A 16922-nucleotide genomic window follows, 5' to 3' on the forward strand; every position below is an offset into this window, starting at 1 on the left:
TTAATGCAAAAAGAAAAAATTGTCTTGTTTCACGATAACGCTCTTTGTTTGCATTCCGTCAAAAAAAAACATTGGCAGCATTTAAAGGTTTTGTTGGATTTTAATCGTACCATACAGTTTTTCTTTTTTTCTTTCTTTAAAAAGGAGCTGTTTTAAAATTTCTATGGCGTACCAGACAGCCATATCTTATATATATGCTCTTCTAATATTTCACCTTTCTTACGTTATTCTTTATTGTCGCATTCTCTCTCACATTCACCCTTTCATACTTTCAAAATTCTTGATACCTATCCATTGTTTTTTTTTTCTTTATAGGAACCGCGCAATTACCTTATGTTGAAGGTATGCAATACAAAGAGTCGCGCAATATTCCTACGTCTCTCTACAGGGTGTTCCAGAAAGAGTGTTAGTCCTTTAAGGGAGTGGTAGCTGGGATGATTCTGAACAACATTTTTCTTTGCAAAAATGTTCTTTGAAGCTTTGTTTTTGAATTATTAAGGAAAAACACTGGCCAATCAGAGCGCGCATAGCGCGCGAGATCAGAAGTCGAAGCTGCCGTCCCTGAGCCCGCGCGCCATGCGCACTCTGATTGGCCAATGGTTTTCCTTAATAATTCAAAAACGAAGCTTCAAACAACATTTTCGCAAAGGAAAATGTTGAGATTCAGCCCAGCTACCACCCCCTTAAAGGATTAACACTCTTTCTGGGACACCCTGTATATCATATTACAGATTATTAGTACTTCAATATATGTATATCAATAAAGGCCACAAGTGTGTTCAATATAAAATTACTAATCAGTAGTTGAAATTCGTTCGTACTAAAAGTATACATATATATACCTTTTCTTAAACAGTTCATACATCGTGCTTAACCTCTCTATATTTATTGTAAAGACGGATATCATTCGGGTTTCATAAATTAAGCGGTCGCGTGTACATTATCCAACCTATTTGAATATTACTTATAACTCACTAAATAATAATGGTGATTGCACCGTGCTGCTTTAAAAATATTAACTCGTCTATCGTTCCGATTATATCTACCAAATCATAAATGATAAAACGACGAGTAATAATAAAAGATGAAAATATTGATGGATGTAGGAGCGACCGCTATCGACAAAAAAAAAAATTAATAATTATATTCGTTAACGAAAGCAAGCGATGACACAAATAACAATATAAAATATTTTTAGTCGGGCAAATCCTTATCAAGGACGGACAGTACGCGACGTGATAAGGACCGCGACGAAATAGGTAACCAGCGGGGAAGAGTCAACATGTGTGGCGTTACGCTCGGTGACCAACAGTAATACTTTGAGAAAGAAAATACTGGCGCGCCGGTGCTTAGAAACTGTGTATAATTGTTAGATAAAAATAAAATAATATTCACGCATTTTCTTGTTATTTTAGCAAAAAGATCTTTAATTAGAAAAAAAAGAAAACAACATCAGCTAGCAACATCAGCTAAGATAACGAAGGTTATTACGATTCAACGTTAAATAAATTTGTAGCTAAAACAGCAAGAAAATTTACTTGTTATGAAAAAATATATAAACATTCTTCTTTCTTTTTTTTCTTTCTTTCACGAAAAAACTTCTTTACAATGGAAGCAGATTATGGAAGACGGCGCAAGTTGGTCGCTCGTCGCGTTCCTTGCCAATCCATGAGAGCTTTCATGCTTAAACTGTACTTCAGAGTATAGAATCAACGTCGAAAAATATTCGTACACGTATAAACTACGTAGATCGTTGTAAATTGGAAGCGACTTCTACCACAAAACATCTCGAAAAAAAAAAAAAAAGGAAAATATTCTAAAACGATAACACGTTTGACGTTTCACAAAATTGTCTTTCTGTAGATCAATTCAGAGAATAATCCGTTATGTCTTTTTCATAAATTAGCGATTACCGAGTTCCATGTGTTCGCGAAAAAATTGGAAGAGAATTCAAAGTAGGATGAAACAGGCAGGCGAATAGGAGGCAAATGGATACATAATTTACATGTTCTCAAATTGATCGACGCGACGTTTAGTGTTGCCTTTGCGAATCTCACGGAGCGTCTTGTATTTGTCACGGCCCTGACGAACGTTTTCCCTATGAATTTTATCCATAACAGTCTCCTTCGATTCGTCGCGTGACTGTGCAAGATCTTGCTTCAATGCCTGGAACATATCATTTTCTTTATTCAAAACACACCCACGTGTTTGTTTCAAATATAATGGAAAATAAGTACCTTAAGCTGATCGTGAAGACGTTCGTTTCTTTCCGCTAAGGTGCGCCGTTCTTCGACTGGGTCGATTATAGACTCGTCAGTTGCTAGATCTTTAGTAACGTCGCCGTGAGGCACCTCGTCTTCACCCTCCTCCTCACCCTCGTCATTTTCTTCAACGTGATGATGGTGGGGCGTTGTATTAGCTTGATATGCCCGATCAGCTTCCTCTTGCCTCAATCTACTTATTCGGAATGATAAAAGTTAAAATACAGCTAGAAATTCGACGTTAAACAAAAGAAAGAAAGCATAGAAATCATTTATACTTGGCAGCCTCAAATTCTTCTTGCAGTCTCCTTGCCTCTGCATCCTTAGCCTCCACTTCTGATTGTATACGTTGTACCTCTTCTTGCTTGGCTCTTATTTCTTGCTCGAGCTTAGCACGCTCTGCTGCTTCCATTTCGTGAGAAAGTTCCAGTTTCTCCATCATAGCCGTGAGTTCCTTTGAAAAATACGAGATACATAGAATTGTGATTCATAAAAGGAATTTGAAATTTACGTACTTTCTGGCGATCCTCCAACTCTTCCTTCGCAGCCTGCAACTGTTTCAGTTGCTCTTCCAAACGTCGGATCATTTCCTGAGCTTCGTTCAATTCAGCTTGCCGCCTGTCCATCTCCTCTGCCATATTTCTAAGTCTCTCTTCGTATTCCTGTTGCTTCTTCTCCGCCCGTTCTCTCGCAGCGATCTCCAATTGCAACTTTTCTCTCTGTTGTTGCTTCGCGATCTTCTCTTCTCTTGCTTGAGCCTTTAAATTGTAAATGTGTAGTATTCGTCAGTTGTAACAGCAGCACAGTGGGCTTCCCTGGAGAAAATGACTTTATAGGGGAAGCAGGAATTCTTGATACCTTGAGACGTTAATTTTGAAGATATTGATATTAAAAGTGATTTGGAAACAAATAATGTAAGTTTTACTTATTAAATATTATATGGTTTAGCATATAACTAAGAAATATGAATAATAACATAAACATCAATTCAAATTTCCCGCGTGAAGGTTTGCATGCAAGTGGTGGGGGGTCGCAGACTTCTTTATATTTGGAGCCACCTCCCCTGAATCGCCAGTCTCCCTCGGGAAGTGTACCGTGCGCGGTACAGTGTGTACCATTAAAAATAATGTACCTTCATTTGTTGCACATCAATTGTATCTGGTTTGCGTCTACGCATGTACAGTTCATGGTTTCCCATACAAAGGGCCAGGATTCGTTTATTAATCTTAACTCTAGTCGCAAAGAATACGAAGTCCGGCGCCTTTTTGTCGATCGGCTTAATAATGAATTTCTTATCGTTGAACGATATATTTCTGATCTCGGACCAGGGGAAACCGATTTTTGGCGTTAATTTATTGTCCTTCTCGTATATGTTCAATCCCAACGCGTCGACGCCTAGCCAAAGATCTGTGCCCTTTTTATTTCGTATCTCGAAATAGTTCACACCGTACATTTCCAGATCCTACAAAGAAGAATATGAAGTTAAATAATGGCATCGATGAGTTGAAATAAATAAATTATTACCTGAGCAATTTTTAGATATTCCATCATAGCATCTTCGCGCAACATTCCACGATGCTCCTGCCACCAATTAGTGATCGAACTTTCCCATTCCTCTTTGCTCATCTTGTGTTGGTCCACGACACGTTGTGGTACCAAACGGTCGTTCATTAAGAAACCAGCGGTGTGTGTACCTTTTTGATAATCACCGTGCCTCGCTTGGACCGCATAGGAAGCTAATAGTACAGACGTTTCCGGAGGACAGTAGATTTCATCCGTAAGAATGGCGTTCTTCACCTAGATTCATTATAGAACAGCGTTAATTAACTATTTAATTATTTTCAAGTACAGTAGACTCTCGTTATATCGCCCATAACTGGCCATAGTGTACTAAGGACTCTCCTTATATTGCCACTTAGGGGCAATATAACGAGAGTCCTTAGCACACTAGACTCTCGTTATATTGCCCATAACTGGACATAGTGTACTAAGGACTCTCCTTATATTGCCACTCATAGGCAATATAACGAGAGTCCTTAGTACACTAGACTCTCGTTATATTGCCCATAACTGGCCATAGTGTACTAAGGACTCTGCTTATATTGCCACTCATAGGCAATATAACGAGAGTCCAGTGAACTAAGGACCCTCGTTATATTGCCCCTGAGTGGCAATATAACGAGTCTAGTGAACTAAGGACTCTTCTTATATTGCCACTCAGGGGCAATATAACGAATCTAGTGTACTAAGGACTCTTTTTATATTGCCACTCGGGGCAATATAACGAGTCCAGTGAACTAAGGACTCTCCTTATATTGCCACCAGGGGCAATATAACGAATCTAGTGTACTAAGCACTCTTCTTATATTGCCACTCAGGGGCAATATAACGAGAGTCTAGTATACTAAGGAATCTCCTTTTTTTTTAATTTCTTGGAAAATATTAGATTATCAGAGTTTTAAAAGACCATGATAAATTGTTATTCAAGAATCGCTTTAAGTATGATATAACATGCAATTAAGTTTCCAGCGTATCACGATGATCCAAATGACAGACGAATTAAACGATAACAGGCGGTTATGTATCCAGCCTCGTTTCTGCACAGGTGACTATACCTGAAGATAAAAAAGGCGCAGCGTGATGTCTTGGATGAGCTCCTCCGCAACATCTTCCGGATAGAACTTGGCGCGGAATTTGAATTGCAACGGAGTCTCCTTCTTGACTTCCTGGTTCATCACCTAAAACGTTCGAATTAAATTAATAAACGAATCACGGTGCGACGTCGGGAAAGCTTCAAAAAACATAAATGACAAGCTGAAATAAAAATTTAACAAACCCATCGTTTTGAAAACGTGCAGAATGCAAAAAATCACGGGGCCATCTCGTTCAGATGTTATAATTTATGAGACAAATGGATTAATTTCTTTTCCGACGGTTAAAATCGCATGCAAAATAATGAGGTAATACGATGGTCGATAGGTTTTCCCTAATCGCATCATCGATTAGTATCTTTAACCGGCTTTAGACGAAAACAATCGCGAGACGTGTATCGATGGGCGATAAAAGGTGCGCCTAAAATCATTGCTAGACTTCGCTTTTTCAAGATACGAACACGATATACAAAACAATATGTTTTATTAATTGAGAATGACTACACGGTGACATTTTTAATCGAATTACGCAATTGTTCGATACGAGGAATATCTTATCTGAGGAGAAAAAGTGGAGCTCGTGCAGTGAAATGGAAAATAAGAATTCGCCAAATTTCTTCAACCAACTACGTTTCCTTCTCCATTTATTTTAACTGCTATTGTAAATTTCTTCCAATTGTAATTTAAAAAAAAAAAATTATTTTGCAAGTTGCAAGAGACGAAAGTGCATCCGCAGTTCTCCATTTATTTTAACTGTTACTATTATTGTAAATTTGATCCGAATCGAATAATAATTTCTTCCAATTGTAATTTAAAAAGAAAAATCATTTTGCAAGTTGCAGCGAGGCGGAAGTGCATCCGCAACTGCACCGGCGGAAGTGTCAATCGGATCTTTGCACAGGATCGCCTTGACCGCGGTTGACATCTCGGTTCAATGCTAACGATACGGCATTTCATGATGGTTTACTGATACCTGTACATGGTTACATAATTCCATGGACAAGGACGATTCGAAAAAAAAAAAAAAAGAGGAGGACCAGGAGGCGTGGCGTGAGAATGCTGCAGGTGCGACAAGCATACAAACTTTTACGAGAGACACTGATGGACAGCGTACTATTTGAACTCGTTAAGACTAGAGTGACGGGTGTTCAGCTAATAATAGTAAATGAGAATTGAAATTAATTAGACACTAATAGAAAAATAAATGTTTTTCCGAGACTCTCGTTATATTGCCAAAAATGTGGCCATATAAGAAGAGCCTACTGAACTATATTTTGTAACACTGTATGAAAACTTGTAGAAAATTTATATTAATTCTGAAATTATTTGCTGTCTCTATCAGAGTGTCTGATTCTTTCAAAATAGGTAGGTGATAAAAGAAGCGGTGATTGCAATTATCGTGAAATGACGAAAAGAAAATAATTTTTCCAAGCGTCGAGATATCCATCCTCGAAAACTAATTAATAATTTGATGATGAGAAAAATATGAGGGTATTTCTGACTGAGAAAATGAACGATTTCGTTTGAAAAATTGAAAGGGTCGATACGATTTTTATTATGAACTGTTCAACCCTCTCACGATGGACGCAGGGTCACTCTGACCCGTAAAAAAAATGGACCATTAACTTAATTGCTATTCATAATGACGTTACTAATTAGGAATAAAAATGACTCTGCGTCCACCGAGGGTTAATTTATCGATGCTGACATTTCTCCCAAACAGAAACACATTTCAATTAAATGTTACGACAGAAAACTCGGGGGGTTGTTACACGATTTAGTTCGAGGATTTAAATCCAGACGCTGAGGGGGAGGTGAACTATTTCTCAATTCACGTCTACGGGATAGAAAATTTTTAATTACAGTCTTACGTGCCAGATTTTTCGAAGGCCACACGGTAGCACCTGCAATTTATTCGCCGATAAAAGTTCTTCCCGAAATTCAGGAACGTCGACAATGAGACCGATCGAAGATGATTCGAAAAAGAAATTTTTATTTTAATAAAAATTATTCACAATCAAAAAAAGAAATGTTTTTTTTTTTTTAATAAAATCATCCCAAATCGGCTCATTCAAGACACAAAATATTTTGCTACCAAAGGGTTATTTTTGACCCGTGTAATTAACTAAATAAATAAATAATAGGGTGGGATTACAATATAGGGTATAACTATAAATTCTAAATTATTATTTACATCCAGTTCGAATAGGGCCATTTAAATTGCAATAATAAATTTAACTTGTAACTTGTAAATTATTTGAAATCAAAGTTCGTGATATGCTTCTCAAACACGTCCTCATTTCGTTCAGTACGATTGTGTCATTCCGCACGGATATTAAAGAAACGTGCTCCAAGGACGCTGATAAATCGAGTTAGTCATGATTCGAAAACGTTATACGTGAAATGTAGACGTTCGATCGCTTTTATTAAACCTTACGCTTTAAATTGATATGCCGTTTAAATTAAGTGCCGTTTTGTAGTATTTTTGTGTCATGAAATCATGTTACACTGTACAGTATCGAGTATGGTCAATTTTTTCGATTTAAATTTCCCCGCGTAAACGGTTACGCGCGAGTGGTGGGGAGGCGCAGACCCCTGTATATACGGCGCCTCCGCCCTTGCAGCGTCAGTGTCCGCGGGGCTGCCTACGTGCAGGGATAGTACTCCGAGAAAATCTAGGGAGGGGTTATTGCCCTGTTTTATTCTTCTTCCCAACCCCCCACGACAATCAACGTGCTAAAATATCTAATTATACACCAATCTACTGTATCACAGAATACTATAATATATGGTTGGTGCAACATAATATGTAACTAGACGTTTAGTAAAATATTAGTAACTTACCCTAGACAAGAATGAAAGTCCACTCTTCCAATTGTTAGTATTGCGGTTGGCATGCGTTCAAAGAATGAAAATACGATAAAGTTAAAGTATGCGAATAAGCAGTTTTAGGTTAGTTTTCGGCCAACCCGTAGTCCTTAAAATTATTCTCAAATTTAAAGTTTTAATAAACGAAACTGAAGAACAGGAGATTCGTGTTGAATCTCCAAGGACACTATAATAATTTTAACGAGAGACTTGCACGTAATCTCACGTTACAGATAACGCGTGGACATTATGGAATGCATGATCAAACTTTCCCCGTGAATCAAGCACTTGTATACACGAAACGAGACGTTGCAAAATGTCAAACAGAAATGTAATTTAATGTTGAATAAAATTTGTGAAATCATCGATAAATAAATTCACTGTTGTGACGCAAAACTGGGACGGTATATAAGTCTATTCATAGGAGACTTGAACGGTTTTGGATCCTTGGCCAAAACTACAGTATCAAAAATATTGAAAATTTAGTTGGAATGAAAATTAATGAAACAGTAGATAAATTATTCAAACCAATTCCTTAACAAAATCTTTGAACAAGGAATAATCGATACTCGCCCGGAAACAATTAGTTAATAATTATTCACATGCTTGTTAAAGAAAGAACTAAGTTTTCGCATTAAACGTTGTGCAATTTCACCGGAATTATCAGGTATAAAGAATGGTAATTTATGAGTTGTTAACTTTTCGTTAAAGATAAGAGATTACATTGTGGCTATTTTTACATCTTTATAAACCTCTTCGCAGAGATACTTAACAATTAACAGTGAATATTTCTGAATAAAACTGCAATCTTTTTTTTCTCAATAAATCACTAATCAGTATTACTATAATAATAATAGTAATAAATTAATTAAGCAAAATGGTTGCTATAAAAAATGTCATTCCATATAATTAAAAAATATTTCCAGAAATATTATTATAATAGCAAAGTAGTGTCTTTAAACTTTGCAAGAACTTTATTAGAGTCGATTAAAGATTTCTAGAAAATCGACCTCGTCCGAGAATAATGGCTGCTCGCAAGGAGCATGCGAATCGAACACAGCCTGCGCACAGGTGCGTTCCTTTACCTGTGGATCGTAGCTGTGATTACGTAACGCGTTGCAGGCATCGGTAATTGGCACGCGTTATTCCATCTACGATTGTACAGCCTGTTTTTCGACGTCTGCGTGACGTTTTTTCAATTCTTTTTTTTTTTCCTTCTCATTCCCATCAGCAAAGCTGTTTATGCTATCGGCACGATATTGCAAGGACGTTTCGATAGCCTGCACTTTTCGCAGTAATTCCTTCGAGATGCACTCACCGTACCATCTGCGGTTGCAATTTAATTTCCGGAAAATTCTTTGGGTTTTTTTCATCTCTGAATCATCGAGCCTTCGATGAAATTTCATAGTGAAATTTTTTCCCCTATTATTTCCGTGTACAATATCAATCATAGTGTCCGTTCGTCTAGTGTATTTTGTAATTTCAAATAAATTATTGAAATTCTAAATTATTGAATATTCTAAAGCTTTTATCAGATGATTATGTTAATTATTTTAACGCTTTTATTAAATAATTAGATTTATGATATTTGCTGCGGTTAAACTTGGACTCCAAAGTCAGTGCTTTTTCACTAGACGAACGGACACTATGATTGATATTGTACTGATTGATTTCCCTAGAGATTCCCTAGGAATTCTTTTATCAACTGCTATGTACTTCCAATGTGCCATTGCAGTTTCTTTATTTCTTTTTTTATTTATGCTAGCGCCATATTTGTCCCTAACGTAATAATTAACCCCATTTTTCGTCTCGTGACCTAAAAAAATGGTACTTTTGTGTACAAAACGCGTACGTATCATAAATCCAAGGTAAATGATTGTTGCCTAACAATTTACCTCCCCGCTAGGCTGCGTGGATTTTATCTATGATGACGCGTATTGGGCAACGAATTGTTGCCTTTAGATATACTCGAAATTCTTAGTAGATTCTATTTATGCATTTATGGGCCTCGATCACAAACGTTATACAACATGAGCCGGCAATATTTGAAGCGGTTCAAGGAAAAAAAAATTACTCCCCGGTCGATATTATTAATCTACAATGATTTACTTTACAGTTTTCCGAATTTATTTCGTGGATTAGTAAGTTCAGATGATAAGCGTTATCTTTGACATCAAAACAATTTTACGGTTCGATGTTTATAACCGTGTATAATCAGAATTTTTTTACATTTATGAAGATAAATAATCTCAGTACCTTTCAAAATACTTGTAATTCTAAATAACAATAAATAATTAACTCGTTCGTTAATGGTGACGCAGCAGGTGCGTCGTGCAATATGTATGACGCACCGGGTGCGTCGTTCTATTCCTATATAAAATGCTACAGACGCACCCGGTGCGTCAAGAAAAGAAATTTATATTATTTAACTACGGTCATAATTTAAAACATATATAATAATTTTACTCAAATTATCGCTTTTATATCGTAAAAGAAAAGAAGAATACCATAGCGGTGTTTCGTTCAGAAAAATCGTTTAGCAGGAAGCCATTGCAATGGCGCATGGTAGCCAAAGGGTTAATATAATTGTTCGCCTGGTAAAAGGCGTGCATCACAATCGAAATAAGTATAATGCATGTAACAAAAGACTCGTGATTCATACTGGTTGCATCTGAACGTGCGACCTCTTTCAAAGGGTTAATAAGTAGCGAAGAGAAACCATCATCTTGTATCCAAGTTTCAACGTAACCTAACACGCCAGAAGCTTAAGCTTCCACGAATATTTTCCTACGCTGTTAAACACAATATTGAAATATACGATCGATATGAAAAAGTATCTAGTCCAACGTGTACTTTGCTGCAGAAACTAATCATAGCTGAAAGGGATAACAACGAAGCAGTAAGAACGCAAGTCAATTGAAAGCTTCCGCTTCATTATGACAGAAAAAATTTTTTGTTCAACGAACCTGCTGAACATATAGATAATCAGAATGCTATGATTCTATTAAAACGAAGAAATCGATTGCTATTTTAATAGGAAGTTTGTAAAAAATACATTTATAAAGAATAGAAAGAGATCGCTGCGCAGTAGCCCTTGGCGTCCTTGTCTAACCGCGCATGCGCACTGGGTTATTGATCGGCGCGCCTATGCGCGCGAAATTTTGAATTGCAAATACCTCACAATTCTCAAGAGTTACGTTTTCTTTATAAAATATAACTCGTATTTAACATTATTGAATATAATATTATACTAATATTACTAAATTTTTGCTGTACTGTGCGAGAGACTGTACACATGATAAAATATGGATTTTCTCAGACGAGAAAATCAAGTCTCTCCTTCTGGTCGTCGCTTACCAGGTCATCCTCAAACTCGTCGTCATCCGTGTCCGAGTCCGAGCAACCTCTCAGCTTTCGAACTTTCTTTTTCACCTCTTTCTTCACCACCCTCGTTATCGCGTTTTCCGGCTGCGTGTAATCGTTTTATTAAAGAAAAAATCGTTATGAAACGTTAACGACCTGGAGTCAAGCTGACGCTAGCTACTTAAGAGGATATTCTAGCGGTTCAAGAAATCAGCGACACATTCATTTTTAATTTGTTAACCGGGTAGACGAGTCTGTATGTCCCAGTTCTAATATCAGGTCATTGTATACTATTGACTTAATAGAAGAGTAACAAATCTACCAATTGATTTCGAGATATCTACTGAGAAAAGGTTATCTGGTCTAAAAGGAAAAATAAAGAATTTAAACGGAGATGTATTTTGTCGTATCATAACCAGATGGTCAAAAATGCAATATCATTTAATTTACTATTATGTTTCGTAACGTGCACGTAACGTAAAGATGCAGTTTTAATTAAAGAAAAGAAAAAGGAAGGTTCTCAGATACTTAGAGATTGAAATCTTTGAAACGCCTCCACTTCCGGAACGGATGCACGTATCACGTGACTCTCCGTTCAATATCATTTAATTTTATCTAATTCAATTTTTCTCTACCTTCTAATATTTTAGGGACATACGATTTAAAATAAAATAACAGGGATTCAAAATTTTGACAGAAAAGAATAAAGATGAAATGATTGGATCACTTGGAATTTATTTAGATAATACTTTTAAAGGGCTTTGAAAGCAATCACCGATAACAGAAATGTATCGCTTTTTTCTTTTTTTCAACACAATCATATTGATAAGATCACACGCGGCATTATAGATTATGCTTTTTGCTACGAATTCCACTTAGGAAAACTAATGTAATTTTACTGTGATTCTATTTATTGTTTATGTTAATGCGGATACTTGGCACGACTATGTACGACTTTGTCTACACTTGCAGATAATGCAATTACCTTATCTAATCTCAAATGTAAAAATAAATAAAAGGTCAAAGTGATTTTCTACGACAAAATAGACCGTTATGTAGAAATTACTATTTCTAATTTGGAGTAATTGTTCCTACCTTCATATTAGATAAATGTAATTTATTGCCGAAAAATTATTACTGAAATATTTATTTTATTTTATTTTATAATGTCTCGTTAACACTTTAACGATAATACGATGATGTGTAACTCTATTTTTATATTAAAACTGCCGCCATTGATCAATATCAAAAGATTATCGATAATTCGATTCATCGTTATCGATATATCGAAAGCGGCACTTCGCGTCTATATTTAGTCAAATCGAATTTTACCGAACGACCACGTGTTTCTGTTACAAACAATATTATTCTAACAAAAAAGGAAGAAAATAAGTGTTTTTACAAGATTCGATAAAGATGGTCAGGTTTTTTAATCAATTCGCAAAAAATGTTGGAAGAGGGGGCAGAAAGGAGTGAATAAAAATACAAACGCGACTGTGTCAAGGTGAAGGCGCGTCATCAACCGCTTGGTGAAAGCAAATGGAACATCAATTTGCTCGTAACTGTACCTTGAATCACGTATCGAAAGCTAACCCCCAAATCTATTTAAAAAGCTTGAAATTTGAATACAAATTATTCGATATCTAAGTGTAATCGGTAATAAATTATTATAACCTCACTTCTTCGATCCTCTATCCCTTAAGAACGAAAATGTTGGAGGTTAAGTTTTGGGCATAAAATTTCAACCGACCACCGGAACTAGAGTCAAATGCAAAATGAACGCGTAACCCAACGTGCTAACCTACGAAAGTCGATGACATCAGCATCCGTTAAGATCTCTCCCTAGGTCATTTTTTTATCGCGTTGACGCAAACGTCTGAATTCATCTCATTCATGACGTTGAAAATTTTCATAGACTCGAAAAAAAAAAGAAAGGAAACATTCCTATTTGAATAATTATTCGATATCCAAGAAACGTTTCTTTTACTAAAGACCTATAATGTTAAAATATTTAAATAACTATGTCACATTAAATTGTATATACATCATTCTGCTTCACGTCTTACGATCAATTATATCGTGAAAGCAATGACTTTTCCAAGTGATAATACCACTGGCGAGCGAATACGGAGCACAGTTTACATTGAAGCGTCTACCTAAGCACTCGAGACGCTCCGGGCCGATTTTCAAAAAAGGGCCGCCTTGAGCGATTTAGGGGAATAATAAATAACCAATCATCTTACCTTCTTGTAAAGTTTAATCCACGTCAAGTCGCCCTTATTGTCCGTGTATTGAAGTCCGAAAAACCACACCTCCCGTAGTCCGATCGTCTTTACAACTTGATCGAATAATTGCTTCCCGGTGGTCGTCTGCTGAATCGCAAACTCCAGCTCGGCGTCCATTGTCGTCACCCTGACGTTCATCTTCATATGCAAAAAGAAATAAAAGATCAGAAACTATGTAACGAAATAAACGATGTCATAGAGAAAAGTTATGCCGCATATAACCGCGTTCACTGAATATTCGTTTTAATAACGCTTTCCGAAAAAAGGACAATGCCAAGGGGCACAAACGCTTACCATTTTAGCCCCGGCAACCATGGCTGCAACGATACGCGAATTTGCCCCGAGGAATTCAAACGCGCCTAGTTAAATTAGATACACTGATAAACGCCTAACGATTACGCGTCGCGATACGAATAATCTCTGCAATGCACTGCAAATTTATGTACTGTTTCAGAATGAATCAACACACGGTATCACAAGGTTTAAACCATTCGACTGTTGGCGTTTGCCGGCTCTGAACGGACAATGGGCTCTAAGGGGCAAGTGCAACCGGCAGCGTCTTTCCCCCACCACTTTTTTCTCTCTCGCAACCAGTGCATTGTTATCCTTCTCTTTTTAACTTATAGGGAGGATCCTTAAGCGGAAACGAGAGGGACAGAGGTGGTCACGTGAGAAAGCCGGTGCGTATAGCCATGACCAATCAGCGTTTAGTTGAAATACCGGGTGTACCGAAGTATCTCTTCAGCGATACATAACCGTTCGAAACCATTGACCAGTGATGGAAAGGTAAAAAAAAACTACACGGAGAAAACTAAGCTTTCTATATCTAGAAAACTGTGTAAATTATTTTGGAAATTTTCCATAATAAAAGCATCCAAATATTTTGTACAACCTAACCTAACCTCACAATTTCAAATTCGCGGATTTGTGAATGGGGGTGAATTGAAAGGAATTTTTTTACTAATTATTATTTAAAATAATTCTGTTTTTTAACCTTTCATGGGTTAAAAATTGCAGAGTTCTCTGTATTTAAAACGTTTCTTACATCCTTTGTATAATCTACGGTACAATACCAACGACTTCCGTCGGAAACCGCCACTGACCCGACCCACAGATTTTCAAAGAGATTTTCTGACCGTAGCAGAAGGAAAAGAATTTATATTATATTTTTAAAATACCTCTATGACTGTGAAAAAGCGAAATTTTGAATATATTCATCTTAACACATTACCGACGGGATACGAGAATTCTAGTTTTATTGAAATATACGTTTAAAATGCCCCGTCGGTAATGTGTTAATATTCAAGCTACGCGGCGGCCCAAATTATACGGTCACATGGCGTGCTACTTGAAAATTGAATTTCAAAGAAAGATAATATTTTCTCAGGTTTAAGGTCCGTTCCGTGTATTTTTCAAACAGTCACAAAATAAGAATGAATCTATGAGAATTTTGTAACTAGCGTCAAAATCATAACCTATAGAATAATGAACAGGGAGTGGGGGGAGTCCTGGACACGGAACCGTTTGAACACTTCAAAATATAAAACTTCAATGAAATTATTAAAAAGTACGATCCCTTATCTACTGTTATCTATTTAAGTAGAAAGCTGCTTAATTTTATGTCTTGTCCCTATGAATAATAATAGCACTTACCGTCTTCGGCATTGTGGCGGCTTTTGTCTTCCCGAGTTAAACAACAAAAATATTAATCTGTAATAAAAAAAAATGAATTACAATTAACAAAGCATATGTAACTGGCAGACTGTGAGATTGATATTTCGAACAGCAACAGGTTGTAACGTTTTTCATAAGTATCATTAGGTAACACGTGAAACAAAGATGGTACTAAATTTATTCATAGCGATATAATGAAATGAGATATATATATTTTTTTTTTTTTTTTTTTTTTTTTTTTATAAAAAACGGAAATGACGCGTGTACATTAGGGAATTGCATCCATGTTGGAAGAAGAGACAGGTTATAATGTAAATTCGCGTGACCGACATCCGCTGGCAGTAAGGAGTGCCTGCATAGTATGTGTGTCTAGCATTCCCCTTTTTATCTAGGACCAGCGGGTCCGTTGAACCGTTGGTATCTTTCAACTTTTGTCAATGACAATCAAGAGGAAAAATGGGAACTTTCGCGCGACGTATCCGTCCAACTTTTCGCGATGCACGGAGATGGAAAGCATCTATTAATAAAGTCACCGTTTCCGACTACTGCGTCCGAAGTCCAAAATACTCGTCAGAAAACCACTGTTTACGCAAATGTCTAACCGCATCTTTCGATAACTCGGCGAAGTAAAAGCTTCGATTTTCGATTCGAGTTCCCCATGAAACGACGGGGCACGTTCGAACGCGATGTTTGCGTTGCGAAAGAGAAATTTGAAAAAAATGTAAATACGGAAGGCGTAAAAGTTTCCACGCATAAGAAGGGAATGAACGAGAAGAATGTCGCCGTGAGAAAAAAAAACTAGTGTTTTGAAATATCCTTCAAGGTTTCTCATTGACTCAAAAATACATCCTAATTTAACGACAAATAAGTCGTGAATTTGATTTCATCAAATTTTCTACACCAAAGGAATATTTACCACGTTCGATCGGGACATAGGTGGAAACTGATGTACTTGAATGCTGAGCTTAGCTCGAAATGCGTAGGATTAACAGAAATGTAAGCATGTATCCTATCTCCCGACTCCTCTTGTCTCATTTTACGTTAAAGGAAAGAGACAACTACCAAACGATTCACTGGACACCAAGTATTTCACGTTACAATTAAAGCACACCATACGCGCGGTTGATTATTGTAACGTTGTTTTACTCTACCGAACAATTAATTGTTCGTTCAAATTGATAAAATCTGATGTTTCAAGTGGTCCGCTCCTCTATGTGAATATTCTTTCATACAAGGTGAAAAAAAACGATTAGGATGTAAGATGTCACCTTGACAGAATAAAATGATCAGACAAGTAGCAGGATGATTTATAACTTCAAAGAAATAATCATATGTAGGTTAACAAGCAAGAGGTTAGTTTATTCGAACAAAATCTGGAAATAAATGTATATATAATGTAGTAGAAAAACGTCTAACAATATTGGAACAGGTGATATTTCGAGAATGGTTATTAAAACTGATTTGTTCAAACAATTATAACGCTTAATACATTGTCACGATTATTAAACATTTCAGTGTCCTGAACTTACATTATTGTGTTTATAAGATATGAATCCTATAACACATGTGCCACACATTCACGGTAGGCCGGTGGCACCTGCACTTGCACTATACCCGCGGCAGAAAACGACAGGAAATTGTATGATCCACACCCAAAAATCCCGTCACGTTCAGACAATACTGACACCTCACTGATAATATGGCTGCCGCCTGCCCACCCGCTCGCTAACCTCTCTTCAAGTGGGGGGATAAATCATGAACTATATTTATATAGATGTAACAATTCTTAACTTAACTATTATCTCATTGTAAAATCATTT

At 36.7% G+C, this 16922-nt stretch overlaps 1 protein-coding gene across 6 annotated transcripts; it reads right to left on the reverse strand.

Annotated features, from left to right (window-relative positions):
- Positions 1-219: 219 nt before the first annotated feature.
- On the reverse strand, positions 220-16817 carry LOC114879062 (moesin/ezrin/radixin homolog 1). Of its 6 annotated transcripts, XM_029193571.2 has the most exons (11): positions 16632-16817; positions 15082-15138; positions 13387-13566; positions 6784-6816; positions 4877-4999; positions 3786-4058; positions 3394-3723; positions 2777-3019; positions 2540-2715; positions 2238-2457; positions 220-2166 (listed from the first exon to the last, which is right to left on the reverse strand). In XM_029193571.2, exons 2-11 carry the CDS (start codon positions 15091-15093, stop codon positions 2002-2004), a joined length of 1755 nt encoding a protein of 584 aa, XP_029049404.1. In that variant the 5' UTR covers positions 15094-15138; positions 16632-16817; the 3' UTR covers positions 220-2001. The 6 variants fall into 6 exon arrangements, with proteins under 6 accessions (XP_029049404.1, XP_029049407.1, XP_029049403.1 ...); XM_029193574.2 differs by lacking the exon at positions 6784-6816 and having other exon boundaries at positions 2238-2454; XM_029193570.2 differs by lacking the exons at positions 15082-15138; positions 16632-16817 and adding an exon at positions 13723-13949 and having other exon boundaries at positions 2238-2454.
- Between the last annotated feature and the right edge of the window lie 105 nt (positions 16818-16922).

Source organism: Osmia bicornis, chromosome 16, assembly GCF_907164935.1.
Source record: "Osmia bicornis bicornis chromosome 16, iOsmBic2.1, whole genome shotgun sequence".
In the NCBI taxonomy this organism is placed as follows: domain Eukaryota; kingdom Metazoa; phylum Arthropoda; class Insecta; order Hymenoptera; family Megachilidae; genus Osmia; species Osmia bicornis.

Excerpts from the sequence above, each read along its gene's own strand:
- LOC114879062 (XM_029193569.2), bottom strand. The coding sequence starts at position 13,743 with ATGGTTGCCGGGGCTAAAATG. Across the intron at positions 13,567-13,722 it reads TGGTTGCCGGGGCTAAAATG|ATGAACGTCAGGGTGACGAC; the intron begins GTAAGCGTTTGT and ends TTGCATATGAAG. Across the intron at positions 6,817-13,386 it reads GGATTAAACTTTACAAGAAG|GTGCTACCGTGTGGCCTTCG; the intron begins GTAAGATGATTG and ends AATAAATTGCAG.